Below are 23,852 nucleotides of genomic sequence, written 5' to 3' on the forward strand. Positions count from 1 at the left end.
GTGTGTGTGTGTGTGTGTGTGTGTGTGTGTGTGTGTGTGTGTGTGTGTGTGTGTGTGTGTGTGTGTGTGTTTCAAATGATAGCTGGCAAAGTTCCTCTACGGAATTCGCATTCACGTTACAGATCATCTAACCTTGCTCTGATGACAGCTGCTTCAGAGACATTCCGCTTCATACTTCCTTTGTATAAACGTACATATACGTGTGCAGCGGTGCCGCTCACGGAACGCGAACGCTTAGTTGTCGATAGCTAGCAAATGATCAGTTTGTTTTTTACATATATTAAAGTGCTTACTGACTGACTGATTACAATAGATGAGATTTGCTGCACAGGTAGTGTGATCTGCTTTTCATCTAGTTCATCGCCATTGTAAAGCAGTGAAAGTGCGTAGTGGCAGCTGTACTGTGAGTACAACCACTACCCGCCTCCCTCTGTGGGTAAATCGACAACTGGATTCAAAAGGGGTCTCCTGGTTTTAGTTACGGCAGAGCGTTGACCATTACCGCTCTTCGCCGCACACGTGCTACAGTTAACTATTCAATGCTGCCGTCTTTCAACACGACCGTGTTAAAGGCCCCGATCTCACAAAATCTGGCGTTAGTGTTGTGAGCGCAAAATCCCGAGCATGCCTTTGTCTGCACGATCATGCTGTCTGCAGACAGGCGGTGCGTGACATCACTAGACTGCATGACATGCTGCGCTGGCAAGCGCGCCAACTCGTTCTTCGCCTTTGAGACGGCAGATAGGTTGCACTCCTGTCCTCTTGGACCCAAACTTAGAGACGCTGCCTAAGCAGCTAAGCAGTACAGGCACGTTATCTACGCCGCATGGCCTTTAATGTAAAACTGGCAGCTTACTACCCAATAAGCCTTAAAAGCGGCCCTTCGCCGTGGAGCCCATGAGCAAGTCGTCGCGGAAATACGAGAACTTCATCACTATGCCATAAATGGAGGACATGACATGCTCTACCAATGGCTTCCAGGAGACAGCGGCATAGCGGGAAATATCCGGGCGTACGAAGTCGCTCGAACAGCCCCCTAAGACTGCGATTGTGTGTTGATCTTTTCCAGGGCAGCGGGCAAGCTTCGCCCACTTGTGCGGGAGCACACGCTCGCCTTGTTGCATTCTGGCCAGTTTGCGAACTGCCGCTTAAAATCCCTGGAGCCAGGTGGAGCTCCGGCTTCCACCTGGCCGTACCCGACTTGAAAAAACTTTGTTGTGCCGCCTGTTGGTTGGTGTAACATTCACAAACTCTTATTATTTTGTGGTAGGCATGGAAAATAGCCCTGCATGTGCCAACTGCGGGTGCGATGGGACTATAGGCGACATTCTTTGTAAGTGCGCCATATACAGTGCGGAAAGCGAGTGTCTCGGCCGTGCGCTGGAGCGTCTAGCCATCCCTCTCTTACCCACCAATTTTATATCCACTCACTCCATTTCCCCTGTCCAGGGTAGCAAACCGGTTCCTTTTACCGGTTAACTTCCCTGCCTTTCCTCCTTCTCATCTTCCTCCTACGACCCAATGCTACAGAATATCGGAACCAAAAATTAAAATATTCGTGATTAAACGAGTAGAAAACTGCATGTGCGCGAAAGAGGAGCCACAATAGAAACCGGCAAACAGCAGCCATTAGAGAGATTTAACATAGCGCGATCTACGGTCCGTCATTCCGACCCGTCAGCGCGCGCCGGCGATGAGCACGCGGCGATTGGGCCCTACGCGCTTTCGCTGACTCCCAGCATGCCTGGAGGAGCCACCAGCATCGATTCGAACATACCTTTCTATATATTTAAATGGTCGAACACGCGATACTATTTGTTTAAACTATATCGACATAATTCAAGGTTTTCAAAGTGTGCCGCCAAGACGAAGAGCCTTGCTGACAATGTAATAAAAAAAAAAAAAAACAAGCGAGAGTGAACAGAATCGAACAAAATGTGTTCGATGAGGGGGCAGGCGAGGCTTTTACACTGCTATGACCGCAGCTATTAGCTTAAAGCTTCGTTAATAATAGGGAGATTATCCTGACCTTGTAGCTCCTGACAGACAATGACAAAAGAGCGCTGACTAATGGTGCCAGGTCTTTACGCTCGCTAGAGTCCCTGCAATGCTCTCGACCCTACTCGCAAAAGTAAAGATGCGAACGACATATCCAATGTTTGCAGTGGCAGCGGTTTGGGCACTACAACAGGCCTTTGCCTTTTAGCGCTGTGCTACCTCACTATGAAGAGAACAGAATAATAAAAAAGTGATTGAGTGTCAAGACAGGCTCTGCTCTTCATTATGAGAGAAAAAAGAACAAATTAAAAGGCAACTTGCAGTATTTTGCGGACAATATATTAGAAAGAAGTAGTGATAAATTAACCATCTCGTTTAGCTTGTGGCCTTCTGCAAGGCTTTCAATAAGAATTGATTATTGCTTACTTGAGGTTATGACATTTTTCAATATATCAAAATATGATGGCTGGACAGAGAGCCGTGCTGACAATTCGTCAAGAAAAAAGAAGGTGAAAAGCCAATTTTATTTTATGAAGCAAATTTTAAAGCTTTGGCTTTTTCTGTTGGCGATGAACAAAAACTACAAAATATGCTTTTAGAGCAGCAATTATTTTGCTGTCCTCATGAGCCAATACCTTTCACCACATGCCTTTAAAGCGTGTTAGGTTGCGAGTAGCCAAGACGTGCGAGCTAAAGGGCCGTAATTAGAGGATAAAATAATAAGACTTGCTTTGCTGGAAACAACGTCGTCAACTTCTTCTCTGACTTTGTCTTGAACGTCTTGGTGCTTGGCCAAAAGGTACGTGACGTAACTTAACGACGTAGACGTACTGTCATAACTGGAACAAAACAATCACATATGCAGAGAAGTTTATCATAGAGACTTTGTAGTAACCGCACTGTTTCGCTACATACATAGGTATATACGTTACATACGTTTTTATATTTGTGCCTTTTAGTGTAAAAATTATTAGTCGGTACACATATGTATTGAATTTTTTCCTTGAATGTAACTACTGTATGTATGACCCATTTGAAAATTTCCTGCACCGCTCGTATGCTGCTGCTTGCATGGCTTTCCTGGACACTGTCAAGCCGCCTAGGCAGCTTTTAGCCGGGTAACCCTACAGTTGAATCTGGAAATAAACTTACTGACTATTCACTATTGAGTTAAAAAAGGCTGCTCTTGTCTGCTTTTTGTGCACTTCGACTGGTGCATTCACTGTAACCCGTCTTCCTGTTCTCAGGCGTGCACATTGCTTCGATGCCACAGAAGGCGTTCATTACCGTCCTCATACAAGGAATCCCACAAAGCCTCCCGACTTATGTCTTTATCTGTCACTTATGCTGCTAAACCATGCAGCTAGTTCGTAACCAAGGAGCTGACCTGGTCACAGCAGTCGACCTTCTCTGGCGCAGTGTACTTTCGGCATTTCCTTCAGTCTGCAGGTGGGTTCTCTGGCGCAGATTTCAACTTTGTTTCCTTTGCTTTGATATACGCTCTCCCGAGTGATGTGCACACGCCTGTACAAGTGATGCCTCTGCACCTGGGATAAGTGACCTCCCCGTTGTCCGAACCCTCTTTTTGCCGTGCATATTGCTACTGTGCCATGTGGTTTAATGCTGCGCCCGGTTCTTAAATCCCACCCTGAAAAACCTCCTGGCGTTTCCTTTCACCAATTCCCGTATGATGTACGACTCTGTTTAAACATGCACCGCCAGAGGGATGTAAAAATGACTCACTGCTGGCACACCCATGATCTCCCATGACCTTCAGTACATCTGTGGGCGTACTTCAAGTTTACGATGTCTCGTTGGTGAGAATGAAGAACGCGAACATCACAACTCAGTGAATGCATAAAGCATCTGTAGGCTTGCGGCTACACGCTTGGTCTACCGCATTTGTTTTTGGGTTGTTGCGCACCAAAAGCGCCATCCCAGAGCAAACGCGCCAACGCGTGTCGCACGAACAAGCGGAAATGCGCAATTGAAGAATGATTGCTGTTAATTTATAGCGTGCGCATAAATTTTGAACGAGCGTAGGATTTCATCAAGAAGCTTTTGATGAATGCAATGTTTTCGAATATAGTAATATACGACACTGTACCAGTCTATAAATCGGCCAGTCTCCCTACCGGGGCGGTTGTATGTGACTTCTATTGATTGGTGAAGGACGTTCACTACTGGTTTTTCTTGGCAGTTGCAAATTCTTGGGCCAGCGCAGAAGAAACCTTAAAAGCAAGGTCTTGTTTCATGTGAGGCGATTAGATCGTTCACATCCACAGTGTATCAGAGTATGTTGAAATATTATACAGTTGCTCTAAAAATAAACGTGATGCTTCAGAAAGCTGGACCTCAAAAAAAAATAAATAAGTGGCAGATGCATCAATTATGTAACAGTGCACTTACCCTGCGATGAACAGAGAGCTAACACTGACATGTACTTCATCAGTAGTTAGGGCACGACTTTTGGAAGCTCCAGCTGCAAAAAAACAAAAACAAAAAATGATTAAAAAAACAAAGCGCATTTCGGTACAAACCGCCAGTAGAAATCAAAAGTGGGCTGCCACATGAGCAAAATGTTTCCTCTCATTCTGGCCACGCTTCGAATACTGTCGTTTATTAAGTAAAATATATTTATAGAAGGATAAATGCGCGTCCTGGGATATACACTGATAAGTTTAAAAAGCGACACAATTGATAAGCGCAACGCACGTAAACGTTTGTGTTGCCTTCGCGCTTAAACTTTTGCTTCATATTTTAACCTTATTCTTGTAAATCCCAAGCAGTGCATCTATTTTCGTCTAAAGTTGTCAACTGTTGACAATCAGCCATTTTGTATTTCCTTACCTGGTGCATTGCTGTCTTCTATAGGGTCGTTTCTAAGATCGGTACTCTCTTCACGATACTCAGCATCCAATAGGTTCTGAAGTATGTCGGGCCTGCGGTACTGTGGAAGGAAGCCGGGACAATAATCCATTGCTGATTGAGGCAAAATGAGAAGGCTTGTTTTATCATTGCGTCGTTCAGGATATGGCACGCTTTAATACTGGTAACAGCTAGCAACGGCTTTGTATTTGTTGCCCGCAGGCTTGGTAAGCAGGGGAAGGAGAAAGTGACCATAACGCGGCATGTTGGCAAGCTGGAGTGCAGAACAGCGCCGAATATATCAACAGGTGCAACGTTAGGCGTCGCCTTGATAGTACGCGCGGTCATGTGTAGTTACTCTGGGGGCAGAAGGTGACATTTCGTTTTTTTCTCCAAAATGTGCGTTTTCCTAAATACCTCAACTTGCTGAAAGACAAAAAGTGCTCAGTTAGACATAAACACAACAAAAGTATTCCGCCTGTTAGGTGTTGTTTTTGCTACGATTCCATAAATAGAAGGACGAGTGTAAGGTTTCTGCTTCAAGGTCAAACAGCGCACGAACACCGATTACGAAATAGTCCGCCCGCTGTTTCTTTTTTGTTTGTTTGTTTGCAGCTGAAAATCAAACGATTTCGTTGTTCCTGAAAATAAGAATCTCGGTCATGTCATTGAAAAGCGAACTCTAGATTAGTATCATCCGATGCGAAAAGTTAATCGCCGGTTTGACTTTGCTAAGCACCGATATCCATACAGAAGCACTCATATTGGGATTGTTCCTCCCAAACTCGGTATAATGTACTCTTTTTTTGCGAGCAATAGCAAAAAACTAGCTCTTTTGTGACGACAATAAACGAACCCCACATGAATATTATTCGAAACCAAAAATTCTTTATTTATATTTATGTACTCACTGCGGGATTGTTCCTTCTGAGTTCGATGACCTTTGATGTTTCTTTAGTAAATGGAATGGTAACGTAGGCACCGAGGAGCATGTTGATCCAGTACAACGGCTTCATTAGGAGACCCAGCATGGAGGTGCTCTCTATAGCAAAAGAAAAAAAATATGTTATGATAAGCTTACCAGGATAGAGCACTAGTAAACTAAAAGGGATAGGCATTAGCGACCTAATTAATCTCACTAATGCCTTGCGACACCCTCAACTCCAATGAACAACCTGCTCAAAGGTCGGGAATGGGGGCCTGATCTGCTGTTTCACAGAAAACTGATGTCTCATTGGCTAGTATGAGAGCCTCTACTATCACCATTCCTTTGAGAGCTTTGCTTCGTCGCGTTGCCAATACACTTTAGTAACAACAGGCTTAGAGGTCATTGTTTCTGCAACGTCACACTTTCACAGTTCTGTACAGAGCCTTCTGTACATTTGTCTACGCTTGCAAAAATGACCTGGTAATATGTGATTTGACCCTTTTGTAGCGGCAAACAGGCGGAAACGACATGCCGAAAGGCCCATAAGCATCTCGACGGACTAAGTTGGGTTATTCTTCATCTACATCGTTCGACGCCAGTTTTTCGACCTCTTATTGTTTTTGCTCCCTGTAAGCTGTACATTTTCTGCCTGAACAAGTCACCAGGTGCCGTTTTTGTCTCTCACGTAATACGCTTTTAACAAGTGTGCCAGAGTTTTCACCACATATTTGCTCATTATTTCATACATGACCTCCTAAGGGGTAAATACAGTTGCATTATTATGCCCCAGCAGGCGGATAGAGGACGAGACGATTGTCGCTAGTGCTGTGTGAGCGCCTGAATGAAGAGAGAGAGAGTGAGAGAGTGTGTGTGTGTGGTAGAAGCTCTGAGTGTTAATCCGGACGCGTTAAATGTCTGACTTCCACTCACGAGAGATCAAATGGAACGGTCCCGCCATAATGCCCTGCAGAACCACTTTAGCTGCAGCGGCGAGGGCACTTTCCGGTCCTCTTTGGAAGCTGTAATCAACTCCGAATGCCCCGCGCCCAACGTAGTCCATGGCGAGCCGCTGGTACAGGTGGTACACGTTCACCTCCTGGCCGCTGGTGGCACGTTTTTCAACGATGCTCAGGAATATGTCGGTGCCATTCATGATCTCCGTCATCATCTGCCAAACGACGCAAACACACAAAAGAAGAAAATTGGGAAGATATAAAACAATAATACAAGCATTGTGTAACAGAAAAGCATTTCGTAGGTCGCACACGTTTTCCCATAATTGGTTAGCGAAGGACAGTGATATCGAAACAGGCGGGTATCCCCAGCTTGATTTCCAGAGGACGAACGAATTTGGTTTTAACAAGCCTTCACAGATCCTAGAACCGTCACTACTCCCCTTTGCCCTCGGCTTTGACAACTGCTAGGTAAGGTCCCCTTTTCTTACTAAACCATAATGATACAATACTTTTCTTGAAACGACACTCCGTCGTAACACAACGGGGAGATTTCTCCTCTGCCAGCGGTGGCTGCAGCACGGCGCTGCGTACACCCGGAGGCTATCGGACAGGCGGCAGCGGAGGCGGCTGCCACGCAGATATTTAATGACTGAGCCTTAATTGGCTCATGGCGGAAAAAAAGAAACGCTAGTAGAAGGCGTGCGAAACAGCCGTCCGCAGAAAGTGTACAAAGAAAGCTTTTGTCTGCGCCAACAGCAATGGACTTCTGAACCTTCATTTGATTATGGCCATATGGTATCCAACCTAATCCGAGTGTGGCCGACTCAGTGTTCATTGCCATATTTGGAGGCCGTCCCAAAAATTTGGACCTCTGGATACACAAAATGTGACCGAAATTGATTTCTAGCCTAATATGGTGCGGTTAATTGAGTGGTGACCACGAAATTTGAGTGAGCCCCTCCCCCCCCCCCCCCCCCCCCCTCTACCAAAATAATTGAAAGGCCTCCTGGTGTCCCAAAATTTTCATTCGCTCGAGTTCCAACATTTGCGTCTAACATATTTTACGTATGGCTTACTCAGCGGTGGCGCTCAAATTTAGGTGGGGAACCCCTAAAATGTGGTCTCCTGGAGCCCCGAAAATTGACCTCGAATTAGTGCCCAATCTAATTTGACTATGACCAGCTCAGGGGAGACTTTCAGATTTAGCCGGGGCTTCTCCAAAATGTGACGTGCTTCCACTTTCTCCTAGCGTGGGAGGGTACGTGCAACATAATAAATGTTTTCACCTTCTGCCTTGTGTTGTGCATGAAGGTCTTAAACGATAGCGCGTGCCTTCTGTGTACATGGGGTCTCCCATGTAAGGGAATAACGAAAGAAGTGCCGATATTTAGCCTACATACTGGCAACAGATAGAGAGAAATGTGATGGAGTGCTGCATCACAGGAAAATGAATTTGCTGTTTTCGTCCCTTCCCTTATGGCGCGATTCAGGAGTCCAAAAAAAAAAGAAAAAGAGTGCGACAGATACTGAACTTTCCTTTCCTGTAAACAAATTTCTTCTTCCTGTTCTTCTTCTTATTATTATTATTACTAATAATATTATTATTAGTAGCATAATTAGTAGTAATAAACGCACTTCGAGGCGAGTGGCATTGTTTGCGGGAACCAGTGGCTGGTCGAAGGTGGGGCTCTGACTTGTATGTGTTTTGTAAAACTTTTGCTGCCCGCTTGGCGAGGATGTTCGACGACCACTCGAGGTGTATTCCGGCGTCCGCCTGCCTACACGTTAAAAGCATGCAAGATGTCATCGATAACAGTCACACTTTCGAGGTTACGTTTATTGCGCGCAAGCCCGTCTGCGGAAACGGTGCGGAGAGCTCAACGAACAGGGCGTCTTGTTGGAGTTGTTGCGCATTTGTTCCATGCATTCCCGTGAAAAAGTTTTCAAGGATGACATATGTGAGCAAAGTCCGATTTTTAAGAATGTATATCAGACTCCGAGTGCTTTGACTCTAATAAGTACAGAACGAAATGCCGTTAGCAAGTGTCTTCAACCCACGGCCTTTTGAAGATTGCGGAAGACTACTTAGAGAAGTTTACTGTTCACAAGGTTCAATTCGCCAATGTCTGCATGAACACTACAGAAAGCGTAATTCGTTAAGTTGAATTGCTTGCATTAATGTGGATTGTTCGTCACATTTTGTGTCACTTTAGGTTTTAGAAACCAGCTGCAGCTCTCTACTGCAAAAAAAAAAAAAGAAAGAATAAAAAAAAATCACGATGATAAAGAGCTTGTGCGCGCACATTGTGGCCGGCTACTAGGACCGAAAGATTAGATTGAGGAGGAAATTAGCTGATAGTTACGTAGCCACATCGCAAATCTGTAAAATATGACTTCTGTAACCTGTTTCTTTTCGCTCTTGAGGTTTTATGGTAAAAATAAAATCTATCAAAGAGCACCTTCTTCAACTCAGATGGTTAAGTCAGACAGCATTAGTTTTGTCTTATTTGCATTTGGCCTCAGTCATTCAGGAGAATGACGTATTCGATACGTAAAGTACGTACATTAGGGTATGTACACGTTTATTATGAGGAACTGTCTATAGGCCAAATTTTTTCTTTGTGACTGCTGGTCGCCGCTTTTATTAGGCGTTATTATTGTGCTCCACTTTCCTAGGGTTTCATTTTGGTGGAGCCATAAAACCCGTTTTTAAATTAGCGTGGATATGACTCACTGACTGGAAATAGATGCAATATCTAAAATGAAGACCGAAACGCAAATACGAGAACACATAATAAAATGGAAAAGAAAAAAGTATGATTTAATACAAGTCACAACTTGTAAATAAAATAAAATGAACCAAAATGACTGCGAGAATTTGAGATAATGCAAGGACAAACGTATTATATAGGCAGCATGACACTGCAGGAACAAACAAATGATCATATGTAAAACAGAGAAACCTTAGAAAAAATGTTTGAGAAAGCATAGTAAAGCAATTTCAAACAAATCTTTTACCTGACTGTTTACTACTTGCTAAACGGGAAGCACACATTCAATGAAACTGATCGCAGGTTGTTGTATGAGACATTTAAAATCCCTTCGTATGCACGCACCGCAGTCAGAAAAGATGTGGAATGCGCAGTCGCAAGTTGTCATTACCGCAACCATGTGGTACATCAATATCTGGCCGTGCCCTTGAAGACAGTGGGTGTACAAAACATTTCTACACACGACTCTTCAGGAACACAGAAGAAATATACTTCTGTGACGGCAGTCTATACCACTACTACTACTACTACTATTACTACTACTACTCTTACTACTACTACTACTACTACTAGTGCTGCTGCTACTGTTACTCCTCCTCCTCCTCCTCCGCCTACTACTACTACTACTACTACTACCACTACTACTACTACTACTACTACTAATACTAATACTAATACTAATACTACTGCTACTACTACTACTACTACTACTACTACTACTGCTACTACTACTACTATACTACTACTCAGTGCACAAATGCACGGCACAAGTGCCATGCATTTGCTGCCTTCCAAATTCTCGCTCCTAGCACTGCCATAACATGTTCATCATCATTTTCAAGCACTGTTGATCCCTACATTTTGATAGCCCCACCCCTTATGTAACACCCCGAAAAGGGTGCTTTAAGGTACATAAAGTGATGTGATGTGATGTGATTCGACGCTGAATATTCCTTGGTTGTTTTTTTTCTCGAACGGCTTTCGAAGTAATGCTATTCGAAAGATACTATAAATATTCGCAGGTATATTTAGACACAATTTGCCGCTCCGAATTTCGCCGTGGAGAGCTAGCAGTCGCATCGCTCCGATGCCTCAGACCGGCAAGAGTGCCCCCTAGCGGCTCCTCCTGTACCTATATCATATTTTGATGAAGTATCATGACCAGTAAATGTATTGGCTGATTCTGCTAATGCGACAGCTCGCACCGCTTTGTCGAAACATATAAAACACGAGCTTTTTATATTTCTTTGTGTGATGCAGCTGTGGGTATTATTTTTCGTTTCATGGAGAAAGCAAGGACTCTAGTGTATTTCAAGAAACCCTATTCAAATCCACTTTTGGTCTTGGTCACCCCTCGGAACATTTGAGGACAGCTGAGAGTTTCTTGTAGTGTCTGCGCAGCGATGTTAGGCGCAGCTCCAAAATAGATTGAGATTGAGAAGAAAGGGATTGAGTTGCATCTTTCTTGCGTATTCGTGAAGAAACAGTCATTTTCACGAAACTATTAAAGCACTGCCTTTAGAAGTCCGATAACTTGAGGTACATATAAGTTACATTGAAAGTCACGACTCATATACTTACATGACATAGGGCCCCGTTGTAACGAATTATATCTTCCTGCCTGAGTACGAGAGGCAGCAAAGTAAAGCTTGTCATTTAGAGCTCGCTCCTGTATAAATCAGTCTAGTGTACTAACACCTCATTACAAAAATTTTCACTTGCGACGAGGTAGCTTTACATAGGCAAAGTGTGTATGCTGAGTGTGTTTCCCACTTCATAGGGTCAGCCCCGCTGGGGTGGCGCATTGTTTACGGCGCTCGGCTAGTGTTCTTAATGATGCGGGATCAAATCTAGGCCTCGGCGGCCGCTTTTCAGTGGAGGTGAAAAGCAAGGCGCCCGTGTGCTGTGCGATGTCAGTGCACGTTAAAGAACCCCAGGTGGCCGAAATTTTCGGAGTCCTCCACTACGGCGTCTCTCAATAGCCTGAGTCGAGTTGGGACTATTAAACCCCACAAACCACATATCAAACTTTCTAGAGTCAGTGTTTCTCAATGTTCTATGGGCTGACAGCCAGCACATATGCGATAGTTTTTCTGCCGATTTCGCAGCTTACCTGCTTTATCTTCGCTGGACTAAAGCCAGGAGCAATCGCCCGCCGTATGCTTCGCCATTGTGTGCCGCCAGCATGGACAATAGCATTCTTCAAAAAGGGGTGATTTTGCAGCATAATCGCTCCCCGCTGTAAAAATAATAATAGCATAGCCTCCTGTCATCAACTATTACATGGGGAAGAAGGAGAAAAAACAATTAGAATAGAGAAGCATGCATGTAGCAAATGGTCAAGCTCTTTAATGCAAATACTTATACTATAAGAATACTATTCTCTCCATGACATTGCAGTATTTTTTTTTCGTAAAACTATTCTACATACGCAAGTAGTACGCCAGCATCGGGGAGCTCAGATAATGCTGAATGAATAACTGCAAGATCTGAGATTGGGCACTGTTGCACTGAAACGCTGTTGTCGAGCGCTCTGCTAGTTCTTCTTGAATGCAAACTTCATAAAATCACCTTTGTAAAATCACTTGTATAACGCAGAACGAATCGACATGCACGCGTTGTGGTGTAAATATATATACTGAAATGTAGCGAAACATTGAACGAACAAATGCTTACGGCGAAATTTTGCAGTGATGAGTAAAATAAAATAAATGAAAGAAAACATTATGATGCCATGGAAAGTGCAATGAGAACCATTAAAGTTGCATTCTAGAAAACAAAAGAAGGTGGGCAGTGTCCTGCAAATGAACTGATAGTGTCATATCCTTAGAAATTGAGCAATGATGAGTAACGTAGAGGTATTAAAGTTTGTCTAGGGGTCCAATATCACGTAGATAGGAATATAAAAAGTTAGTTCACTGCATGCAACCGCTGCTTATGCCAAGCTACCATGTTATCTAGCTTAGCTAGATACTAGATATCTAGCTAAGCTAGATAGAGAACGGTATACCATTCTTAAGCGGCCACCCAACATATTTCTGAAGCCCCACTTTCACAAAGCCTCACGAACGTGCCTAAACCTACGAGAGCCTTGTCCGTAATTTTTCGCTACCAACGCCGACGCCGACAACACCGACGACGGAGTTACTGAAGAGCGGGGTACTGCGTAAAAACGCGGCAAAATCTGCACTGGAAAGAAAAATAAAGGAAGTATGCTTGGGTGAACAAGTATTCACATGATCTGAGAATATCGCATAGCATCCGTCACACCTCGGCTGCAAAGTACTGCAGGACAGACAAAGCCAAACCACAAACTTACAATTAATGAATAGTTGTCCTATGGTACAGACTAACTGACATAAACTTACGCCACGGTCCGTAAAGTTTTGGAAGTTGCGAACTAGAACATATTCCAAGAAGTCCAGGTCTTTTGTTACTATGAACGGCACATCTCCGTCGTAGAACCTGTAAAGTGGGATAAGGATGGCTATGCACGGGCGGCGCGCTGAAGCCAATGGAGTCCAGATAATAGCCCGTAGGAAGAAAAGTGGTTTACACAGTTACGGTCAGTGTGCCTCTGTCTCGAATTCCGGTTTTCTTTGTTATCGGATCTATTATATACGCAGGGAATCAGTATTGGTTATTTCTAAATAATGTGTAGTTATAATCTGTAGATTGCGCTGGAGAATAGTTTAACATGTGTTGCGATATTACCCGTATGGTAGTGGTCTTCATGTCACTAACTAAGCAGCATAGTACAGCGAAATCATCTAAAGAAAATTATAGTTCAGTCAAGTCTAAATAAATTTTATTCTGAAAATGTTTAGTTATTGTTGATACGAGCAACTGAAAATACCTGTCGCAAATAAAAGACACATCGCAGTTTGAAGCCAAACTTTCCTATTCTTCAAGGTGACATCTGTGAGTGAATTAGCTCTGCAAAATCTTTTAAAGACCACGAAATCGTACCTTACCCAAATGTGTCGCCGTACTTGTTGAACCATTTGCCGAGAACCCTGAAATGATCCTGTCCGAAATGCATGAACGTTGTGTACAGAAAACGCGATACGTATTCTGAATTTTTGTTAGTTGCTTTCTCATTAAAGCAGACAAATAAGACAAAATGATTACCAAAATCACTGGTAGGACTCCTAGTGAAGCACGATACATGTCGAGAACTGTGTATTATGGGATTTGAATGCGCAAGGCTCTAATTTCAGTGCTTCATCACGCTCTAATAATAAAATATTTTCGAGACGGTCGTAGCCTGAAAGGCCACGAAAAAATAATATTCGGCTCTCTAGTCGATTCTCCATCCGGCATTTCCTACGCGACGAAACAGAACAGAACGAAAGGTTTAAAGAACTGTTCCGGGCTGGGCGTCTTTACATATGACAAAATGTTGAATAAAAGTAATTCCATCTGTTCAGAGTTATATAAACATGCATATCTAGGCTTCAGTGACGCGCATCGAAGTCTATAATAATAATGGTATTTTTTTTTTTTCGCTGTTCGCATAGTACATGCGAAACATATGCTTTCAAAACGACTGATGCTAACCGCATTACCTTCTTTTCGACCATGGATCCCCAAGACGGAATTGTGCTCCTCTCTATTTCTTCATGTCAATTGCCTGCCTGACGGTACTACTAGCTCAAAATAATGTAGACAGAACTCATGGCGGGTGCTAGGTGCCGTTTCTCAAATGCAATTTATGTTATTTATTTCAGCAATAAATATACTGCGGACGCTGAGACGAACAAAGTAAGGACGTACAAGAAAGAAAAAAATAACACACATAGAATCGGCATCTGCAAAAAGAACGGATAAGAGCAACTGGTTATGCGTCACGGGTCAGTGGTATGGTTATACGTTCCTACATTTATACCGGATGTTAGAGCAGAAATTTATTTCCGATTCACTCTGTCAGTAAAATGCAGGTGCACTGTCGCACAAAAACCCCGTATTGCTGCGTTGACGTGCTAATTGCGACGAATCTATGGCTCATATACCGTTTTGGTGACCTCACCGTTTCGTGATACTCGCGTATGTTTCCCCACAGCAGACTCGGTGTAGGACCAGGTATCCCGAGAGCTTTGAAGTAAGCGAAATGTCGCTGTCGCCACCTGTAAACGGGACGATGTTATGTTCTGGTAGTGAAGGAAGAATGAAGCGCTAACTTCATTGGCCTGCCGACTGGTTTTAGCTAGGCCGCAGTGCCTACCACCGTGCAGGCAGAAGAGTTGAAACAAGTATGAGAATAAAGATTGAAACAAAAGGTGCATGTCGCAGCAGTTGCATCCGTCGAAGTGAAACGGGGTCTATTTCAGGGTGAGATGGAAGAGTGAGAGAAATCGAACCCTCCAGAACCCTTGCATCATAAGTCAATATCCGTAGGCCACGCATGCACGTTCGTACTGCCTGGGCTTTCACATATTATGGTCGCCTACGACTGTATGCTAAAAAGTATGGGTGACATTAAAAAGGGAAAAATTAAGGGGTTAGCAAATAAGCGAGCAGCAATATGAACGCCCGCGAACAACGACTCGCGAGAGCACTCGCGGAGGAGGGCCGTTCATAATAGACGCATATACCTGTGTGTTTTCGGAAGACGCAACTGGAATTAGACGTAGATGTTTTACAATAACGTCTGCCGAAGTGGGAGAGCGCTGGTACTTCAAGGAAACACCCCCCCCCCCCCCCCCTTCCTTTCCCGTTAGCCCCGACTGGAAAGATCGGAACGAGACGACAGCGCAACGCAAGCCTTGCTTATAGAAGCATGGCTCTTATTTGGGGAAAATTACAATTCGCGTTTGTCCTAAGTACTACTCACCGGTTAACTAGCGAGCCTGAGCGACACTCTTTGAACTTCAGCGAAACATCCTCTAGAGAGAAAAAAGTAACCACCTCACCTGAAAAGCGTGATGACGAAAGCACAAAACAGAGTGAGCCCGGCGACAAGCAAAATCATAGCTGTTGGAGAAGGCGTGGTTGCAGCAAGCAGGCTGGAGTGTTACCGAGATATTCACAAGGCCAGCGCACCAAAGCGGCGTACGCTCCGACTGCCGTATGTCCGCTACAGGGCGTCCTCTCTCCACTTTAGCTGTATTCGTGCGCTGCAGATTGTTTTCCGGAACCTTTATCGCCCATCTGGTAGTCGTGACATCCGCTGCTGGGAAAAAGGATCATGCACCGGCCTTGTTAAGTTCTCGCTAATAACGATTTGAGCAAGGATGAGCTTCTGAATTTGGGTGAACATTTACCTTTCAGATTTTGAGTTGAGGATAGAGGGGAATTTGGGTAAACATTTACCTTTCAGATTTTGAGTTGAGGATAGAGGGGAAAGGAGTGGAGCACGTGATTGGAATGGAATGAAGCACGTGAAAGGAGTGAAATCACCTGGGTGACGTCACGTCAAGCTATCGGGCATAGGAAATAGCAGTGACGCCAATCGAGGGTTATAAAACGAAGAGATACCGCGCCTCGGCAGGGGGGGCAGGGGGTGTGTGGGGCGGCTGCTCCCGGGCCTACGAAGATGGGAATCAGGGGCCCTCGCCGTTTGCAGCAGGGGCTGGTATTCCACCAGCTTGTGTACCTGTTGTGGAGATCATCATTGCACCGGCCGCCGCTTCGGTGGTGGAAGACGGGTGTTGCGATGCACGTCTTCCCCTCGCTCTATCCTTCAGTTTCTTTTCTCTTCTTTCACTTCTGAGAAAGCGGTGGGGGCTCAGCTTTAGAGCCAGTCAGCAGGCGCATGCATTTTCTTTTCCTTCTTCCTAGAGTCGCAACAAAAACAAAACCTCGACTAAGAGTCAGCCATGGAAACAGTGGCGAAGATGCAGCGCTTAGCTCGTCGTACCAACGCCACTTAATCGGGCTACATCAGATCATCCAGTAGACATTGCCTGCTGTTCACAGGCCAGTGGGAAAAGGAATGAATGCAAGCGGGCCAAAAGGGCGTCTTAAACACTGGAACAACGAGAACGACTGGCTAAGCGGGGACGCCAAGAAGCTGTGAAGCTTTCGCTGATTACCATGTTTAACTACGCTAAACGTCTCCTAATAATTCTTCTCTTCTCTTAACTCCGGTGAGAATACATTGGAAAATGCTGCGTGGTGCCGCCTTCTTTTTCCTATGAGAGGAAAGTGTGAATTGATACACGCCATAACCTGGTGTGATCATTGCTATCGCTGTTGAAGGTATATATTGCTTTTCATATGGTTTCTGAGCAAAACATCTTTATCGAGGTTTCCTTTTTCATTTGGTTTTGCTGCCAGTGATGGTTGGTTGGTTTATTGGGTTTAACGTCACGAAGAGACTCACGCTCTTTGAGACGCCGTAGTGGTGGTATAGTGCTCTAGAATATTGGGCAGTGTGACGACCGGCGCCGGAGAGCGGGCCGCTTTTGCGATGACAGGAACCGACTTCCGCGAGAGGGCGCGACGTGCAACAGGGGTGCCACGTTCGCCGCTCGGCGCGTAGCGGCCGCGGGGATAGCGGGGGTACAGAGGAGGGGCGCGGTTCTCTTTGGAGCTATTTTGACACGCTACGCAATTAGTGCGATATTTAATAAAGGTTCTACTTATTACAAGTGCTTAAACTCATCCCTGCTATTCAATTACGCTAATCTGGAGACGCCATGCTCGCTTGGGCAGTCGTACGGAGCAGCGCGATGTTTGAATCGCTATTTCAAACTTTTTCAACATTTCTTCCTGCGGACAGCCATAAATCGTCTAGATGAGCTTGTACTTAATGTTTTCAACGACGTGTGGTGTTTTGCATTCGTTCTTCCAGTAAGGGAATAAAGGCTACTACCGAGGAGCGCTATTAAAAACACGCGGAGGAAAACAGTACACATGAGAACCAAAGCTTGTGCTTCGTAAGGCCTCTTAGGAACAGCTTATTTTTTACGAACCTTATTTACGAACACCTGTTTACAATTTGCAGCTTATACTTATTAATACATAACAACGTTTATCTCAAATCGGCAGTAATCTGTAATATATCTCTTTAATAGGTGTTCTTTATACGCTCTAATCACCGCTTATAGAAATTACAAAAACACATTTATTTATTACCGTTCTAATTAAAAGCACTGCGGTATTTACCGGCAAAAAGAAAAAAAAAGGGACGTATACGCGACTCAAGCATTTATTCTCTGTTCGTGATTAAAAAATGGATATATCGCGGGGGCGGCAGAAAGTTAGGTGGGCGGATGAGATTAAGAAGTTCGCAGGGGTCAAGTGGATGCAGCTAGCACAGAACCGGGTTAAGTGGAGAAATATGGGAGAGGCCTTCGCCCTGCAGTGGGTATAATCAGGCTGATGATGATGATGATGATGATGATGATGATGATCGCGGACATTTGTTTACGTGCCGCTCACCAAAGGGTGAACCAGCTGTTTAGATTTTAAAAATGTCAAGTACAGCTAGGGCAATACTTCAGATAAAATATTAAAAATTAAACCTGTCAATACGTATACGAGCGAATACGTTCCTAGTGGGCACTTGAGAGTGGACGCTTTACTGGCATCAAATGGTACAGAGCAAAAAAAAAAAAAAGTACTTTTAATGGCGCGTCGTATTGGCAGATATGATGCAGTTCTTGGCGCGCACCGAGAGAAAACGGAAAAATGCGAAAACGGTGACGGGCACCAAATGCACATGCAATTAATATAAGGCCGAATTCAGATGTGGACACTAATGCGTGTTTATTCTTCGAGTGTGGGGTATGAAATGTGAGTAATCGACTGGATATGCTCGCCAACTACTGCTTGCCGGACTATAATCGGGCTACTTGCCGCGGGTACTCTTTGCAGAACTAATCAGGTTATAATTGTTAACAAGGTGAATAGTACACATGGAATACTTCCAAGAAAATTCAATTCTTTTCCCTTTGAGAACTCCTGTCGTGGTTCGCTTACTTCGCAAAGAGCGAATTCAGCCGCAAAAACACATGAAATTTCATTACTTCAAGTGTGAGCTTTCTGGTGCTCTAAGTAAGCAAAAATTTTTGAACCTCCACATTTTAGATGAAGGTTGCAAAATCTGAAGTGCAAAGGCGTCCAAAAGGATCGTACACCCGAGCCAAATTTTTGGGTAAATTGTGACTATAGCTTGGAGTCTATGGCGCAGTTTTTGTTCGTGGCGAAAAACTGTGCCGGCCTCAACCTCTCTTTCGCTGAAGGATTATGTAGCGGAAGCGAATCAGGCGTACATTATAGCCTCTGCGTCCTCTATTTTCCGTCGTTCTTTCTTTTTCAAAGCTATTCCTTCTTTTTTTTTTTTTTTTCATTTTATATGTGCACCAAAACAGGACTAGAGCGATCTTCTGGGGTCAATGACTTACATACTACCGGTTGCTTGAGCACGCAGAATAAAAACTACTTAGAATAAAAACATTTTCTGAAACAATTAACTCATTGTCAAACTATATATAATCCATTGAGATTAAATGTCTTAAGTATAGCGCGCATCTCTGGGTACTTAAAGCTACCCGTTACAACAATGTTCCAACTTATGGAAAGAGAATAAAATGGTTTGTTCGTATATTAGTGTACAGTTTTACAAAGTTGTTGACTTAAATTTCGACGCTTATATCTACGCGTTCGATTGCAGCCTTTTTGTACACTGCTTTCTTCTTAATTCCCAGGCCTTCATTTGGTTCTTAAGCTCGATTGTTTCCCCTTTTTTTTATTGCCTGTCATAATTCTCCATTTTTCTACGTCTTTAGCTGTCTACTTCCATCTCCGTCGTGCGTTTGCCGCACAATTCCAAACCTTTGTTCACATTCCCGCGGTCGCTCTTTTCACGGCGCTGCGTGCCTTCCACCAACCCCTTTCTCCCTCCCTCGACACGTTTCTTTTTTTCTGTGCATCCTTTACTTCCCACTTCCTCCACCTTTCCTGACCCACTGTGTTCCGTTATTTAGTAGCCGTTTACCTGGTGTAGTGTCGTTCGTTTTTCATGTCTGTACCTCTATGCGGGGTAGTCCACATTTAATTAATTCGAACTGAATGCCGACTTCTCTTGTGACTTCAGGTGACCTACTGTAGTTCCATAGTTTGCGCGTGAAACAACGGAATATACATTTTTGACTGTTTTGATAATGGGATTACTGTGGCCAGCTTTAGTCAGCGCTCGAACGCATATGTTGCATGTTTGACTTCTTCATACATCCTGTCTCCACACTGCCCTCTTTTCAAAACGAGTACATTTCTGGACGTCAGTTAGGTGCTGCAGGAATGCTAAAGCAATCTGTACGGCGTGTGAAGAGTGGTGTGCGAGTCTGAATTTGTACGCCCTCTCCAAGCTGTTTTCTTCGGAGCCCAGCTCCTGTCATGTTGCTTGCGCGAGGTGTTGCCGACGGCCAAAAGGGAAAATAAACTAGGTGATTGCTAACAGTACTGAGCCCCATTAACCGGAATATTTATAAAATCTTGCCGCGAACAGCTCGAGATGACGCACAAGCAAACAATAACGTACAGTGCGCACGGTTAAAGTGAGCTTTAGCGCGGTATACGCGTGCGCCCGGACGGCTGACACACCAGTTGCTGGTGGCGCCCTCTGCGCTGCGGCGCCTCCGTCATCGCAAAAGCGGTCCCCCGCTTCCATGCATTTCGCGGCGCGGTCGACACACTGCCCAATCTTCCAGAGCACTATAGTGATGGTCTCCGGAAATTTCGACCATCTTGGGTTCTTTAACGTGCACTGACGCCGCACAGCGCACGGGCGCCTCACTTTTCGCCTACATAGAAAAGCGGTCGTCGCGACCGGGTTTCGACCTCGTATCTTAGGGCACAGACGTCGAAAGCCCTAACCACTGCACCACCCGGCGGGGAAAGTGGCAAGGCGTCTGCGCTATTTTTTGCAATGTGGAAGTTTCTAACCGTCAAGGTTTGCAGTAATACGTGGATTTGTGTGTGTGTGTGTGTGTGTGTGTGTGTGTGTGTGTGTGTGTGTGTGTGTGTGTGTGTGTGTGTGTGTGTGTGTGTGTGTGTGTGTGTGTGTGTGTGTGTGTGTGTGTGTGTGTGTGTGTGTGTGTGTGTGTGTGTGTGTGTGTGTGTGTGTGTGTGTGTGTGTGTGTGTGTGTGTGTGTGTGTGTGTGCGCGTGTGTGTGTGTGTGTGCGTGTGTGTGTGTGTGTGTGTGTGTGTGTGCGTGTGTGTGTGTGTGTGTGTGTGTGTGTGTGTGTGGCAGGAAAACACTGTGTGAAGCGCAAATAAAAAGAAATAAAAAATATATGATACTCATATAGTATGACCAATATCGCATTCCATCCAGCTAAAGAGCTACCGCTTACAACTTCATATCAGCATACGGAAAAGAAACAATGAAAACAGAACGCACGCTTTACTGAGGAAAGAAAAGATGTTGGTAGGAAGCATATGCGTCCAAGACCATGAAGATTCTAGGTGACACAGGCCCACGACTCGGAATTGGATGTCCGGGTCATCACTGGCCGCTATTTCATTCCTAGGAACCAGGAGGTAGACGGGCTCAACAATTTCTAATTATATGATTTATGGTTATTTTTTCTCAAACAAAGCGGGGGAAAAAGAGAGTACGTCTCGTGTTATTTGCTGCGTTGTTAGAGACAAGTAAAAGATTTGCAAAATATTGAATGATGTCGAAGACTAAAATAGTTCTCGATGATTTCTCTTTCGATCGCCGTCTTTATTCCTTTCAATTCGGGTGACGGAACTCTGGTAATTTCCACGTGCTGCCGTTGGTTTAGTTGAGTAAGCAACGCCCTTGCATGTGCATGATTTCTCTATGACTGACGCTGGAGCGGTCTGGTGCGGAACAAATAATAGAGGCAAACAGCTGTGCTAAGGGCAATGTACTCGTTACTTGCTTTTGTTTCAGTGCAGCTTTGCTTTAGTCCGGAAACTCATTATGTAACCCAGTACTTGCTGCAAAATGTCGCTTCGTTTGCTCCGCAGCTGCCCACTCGAGCGCTCGAAACAATCCTGGTGGGGCTGTAGCCTGGTGAGGCCAGTACGTTACACTGCGAAGTCGATACCATTGAGTCGAACCACGCCCCGCGACGGCTGGTGTAGTATAAAGCGGAGCTTCTGTTGCCGTTTTTACTAAAAATAATTACAAGGCATGGAACTCGAAAAGTGCAGTTTGCCGATGTTGTCCAGCGTGTAAACCTATGCCTTGCCGGCAGTTTAACTCTAACTGCATCGCCCCTTTGTTTTCTTTCCCGCCAAAAAAAGAAAGAATGATCGAAAAATGCTTGCTCGCTTCCCAATATTTCTCTAAAATGTGCCTTCGATTTAAGTAGCTGAGTACCGCAAATGTAGTTTAATGCGGTTTAATGCGTAGCCATGGAGGACTATTTCAGCCCATCGTGCCTAAGCACCCAATCGACCGATGCAGTTCACCCTCCCACCCATGCGGGTTCCGTAGGGGAACAATTAGGAGACAGGAAAAACGACCCATCAGACTTCGATAGCGGAATGCTTGACCTCAGCATTCCGGTCACGCATTCCGCTATCGAAGTCCGACGGTTCGTTTTTCCTGTCTCCTAATTGTTCCTGTACGGACTTGCATGGGTGGGAGGGTGAACTGCATCTGTCGATTGGGTGCTTAGGCACGATGGGCTGAAATAGTCCTACATGGCTACGCATGAAACCGCATTAAACTACATTTGCGGTACTCAGCTACTTAAATCGAAGGCACATTTTAGAGAAATATTGGGAAGCGAGCAAGCATTTTTCGATCATTCTTTCTTTTTTAGGTATATCAAGCGAAGTAAGTTAAGCAAGCAGAGCTTATTTTCGGAAGCGAGACGATGTTCTGGAGAAATCATTTGATATTTTACTTTAAGGTCTACGTTTTCAAAGCTGCAGTGTCAAGTTTGTTGCCGGAGTCGGGCGTGGAAGGTGACCAATGACTCACCAACGTTTTTTTGAGCTTCACTAAACGTGTAGATAGAAATGTTAAATGCACTCGCGAAGAGAGTCGTGTGTATCCATTTCTGCGGCATTGTATAACGGTGTCCATAATCTCTGCGCGGTCTGTGTTGTGTGTTGTGGCTGTTGTAGCTGCAGCTTGCCTGATGCAGTCAGGGAGTGAGCGAAAGATTCCCCGACGTAACGCAGAAGGCGCGCTTACTTCCCCTAGTCTGACGTGATATCTTAGGCCAAAAGAAAGTTCTCGAAAGTTTCTATGCATTTGGTCGATTTATGACCAATATTACTGTCATCGGTAGCGCGACAGTCGAAAGTCGGAAGTGTTGGAGCACATGTAGAATGCTCGTGATGGCTGCTTGTCGATTGCTGCCGCTGTTAACTGAGGTACGATACGACAGACAGATCGTCTGTTTCGAACTCACAAAAGACAAAATAACACTCCTGAGACTATTTTAGTGCTCCCACAAACACAGGTAGGTTCAGAGTGATCAGATTGCGTGTGACGCCGATAATGGCTTGTTGGGTAATTATAACTTGCTGTTGAGCGAGTTGGTTTTTACTGGACAAAGAAATAGGACGCGCAAAAGGGACGATCACTTTTCCTGTGATCTCTTCTAAAGTGATCGACCCTTTTTGCTCATCCTATTTCTTTGTCGTGGTTGGTTAAGCCGCCATATTTATTTCTGTGCAGTCTTGCCGACATAACATTCGCATTTGGCTAAATACGGGTTAGAGACACTACACTTACCAGCTCGCTTTTGTTCCGAAGCTGAACCCTTGGTAACATTTGAGAATGCTTGTTACGCAGCACCAGGAGCGCCGTGAACATAGTCAGAATGCGGAGAATAAATAGCTCTCGCCATTAATGCACGCACAAGAAAATGCTTGACATAGGAAGAGGTACTCAAACCCACTTGCTTGTTAGAGTAACAGGAGCACTTACTGCTCACCAAGAGTTGTCAAACCCGCGGTAATGCGTACAGAGTGGCTCACTGGCATGGCGTTAGGTTGTTAAGTACAGCTGGTTAAACCAAGAAAACAAGAGAAAATACTCTGGGCGACAAGCGAAAAGAAAGTGAAAAGTGACAATACAGATGAGGTAAACCTGCGTTATGCTACACATTACTGCGCAACCTCTCTCACGACGGAGGTCAGAATGGCCTCCGTAGTAGCTTCAAGATTACTACTGCAGAATGCACGTTAACAAGCTGCTTAGCCTTTGTTTTTAGTGGTGCGCTGTATGCGTGTCTCAACATTAACATTTTACGAGCAGCCTGTGATGCCATGATGAGCCCCAGGTTCGCCTGCAGCGGTGTCTCGACAGTGCAGAGCGGAGGCATATTAATTAGAGAGGCTTTTGATTTTTTTGTACAGATATGATACTACATAAATTTCCAGCAATGAAGCGC

At 44.6% G+C, this 23,852-nt stretch overlaps 1 protein-coding gene across 3 annotated transcripts in view; it reads right to left on the minus strand.

The window, feature by feature from the left end:
* The window catches only part of LOC146191409 (cytochrome P450 3A14-like), a 27,296-nt gene extending 11,804 nt beyond the window's left edge, over nucleotides 1-15,492 (minus strand). Inside the window, exons 1-10 of one of the 3 annotated variants that reach the window (XM_084599934.1) lie at nucleotides 15,434-15,492; nucleotides 14,551-14,647; nucleotides 13,496-13,548; nucleotides 12,890-12,986; nucleotides 11,635-11,760; nucleotides 6,725-6,962; nucleotides 5,778-5,908; nucleotides 4,849-4,948; nucleotides 4,408-4,480; nucleotides 2,729-2,837 (exon numbers count right to left, since the gene is read on the minus strand). In XM_084599934.1, the coding sequence (XP_084456060.1) occupies nucleotides 2,729-2,837; nucleotides 4,408-4,480; nucleotides 4,849-4,948; nucleotides 5,778-5,908; nucleotides 6,725-6,962; nucleotides 11,635-11,760; nucleotides 12,890-12,986; nucleotides 13,496-13,548; nucleotides 14,551-14,647; nucleotides 15,434-15,492 (1,083 nt within the window). Of the gene's footprint in view, nucleotides 1-2,724; nucleotides 2,838-4,407; nucleotides 4,481-4,848; nucleotides 4,949-5,777; nucleotides 5,909-6,724; nucleotides 6,963-11,634; nucleotides 11,761-12,889; nucleotides 12,987-13,495; nucleotides 13,549-14,550; nucleotides 14,648-15,433 lie in introns of those variants that run through there. The other 2 variants (XM_084599935.1, XM_084599936.1) reach the window with 2 other exon arrangements.
* Between the last annotated feature and the right edge of the window lie 8,360 nt (nucleotides 15,493-23,852).

The sequence above is a fragment of the Amblyomma maculatum genome, chromosome 4, assembly GCF_055883805.1.
Source record: "Amblyomma maculatum isolate TAMU_Amacu chromosome 4, ASM5588380v1, whole genome shotgun sequence".
Taxonomy (NCBI): domain Eukaryota; kingdom Metazoa; phylum Arthropoda; class Arachnida; order Ixodida; family Ixodidae; genus Amblyomma; species Amblyomma maculatum.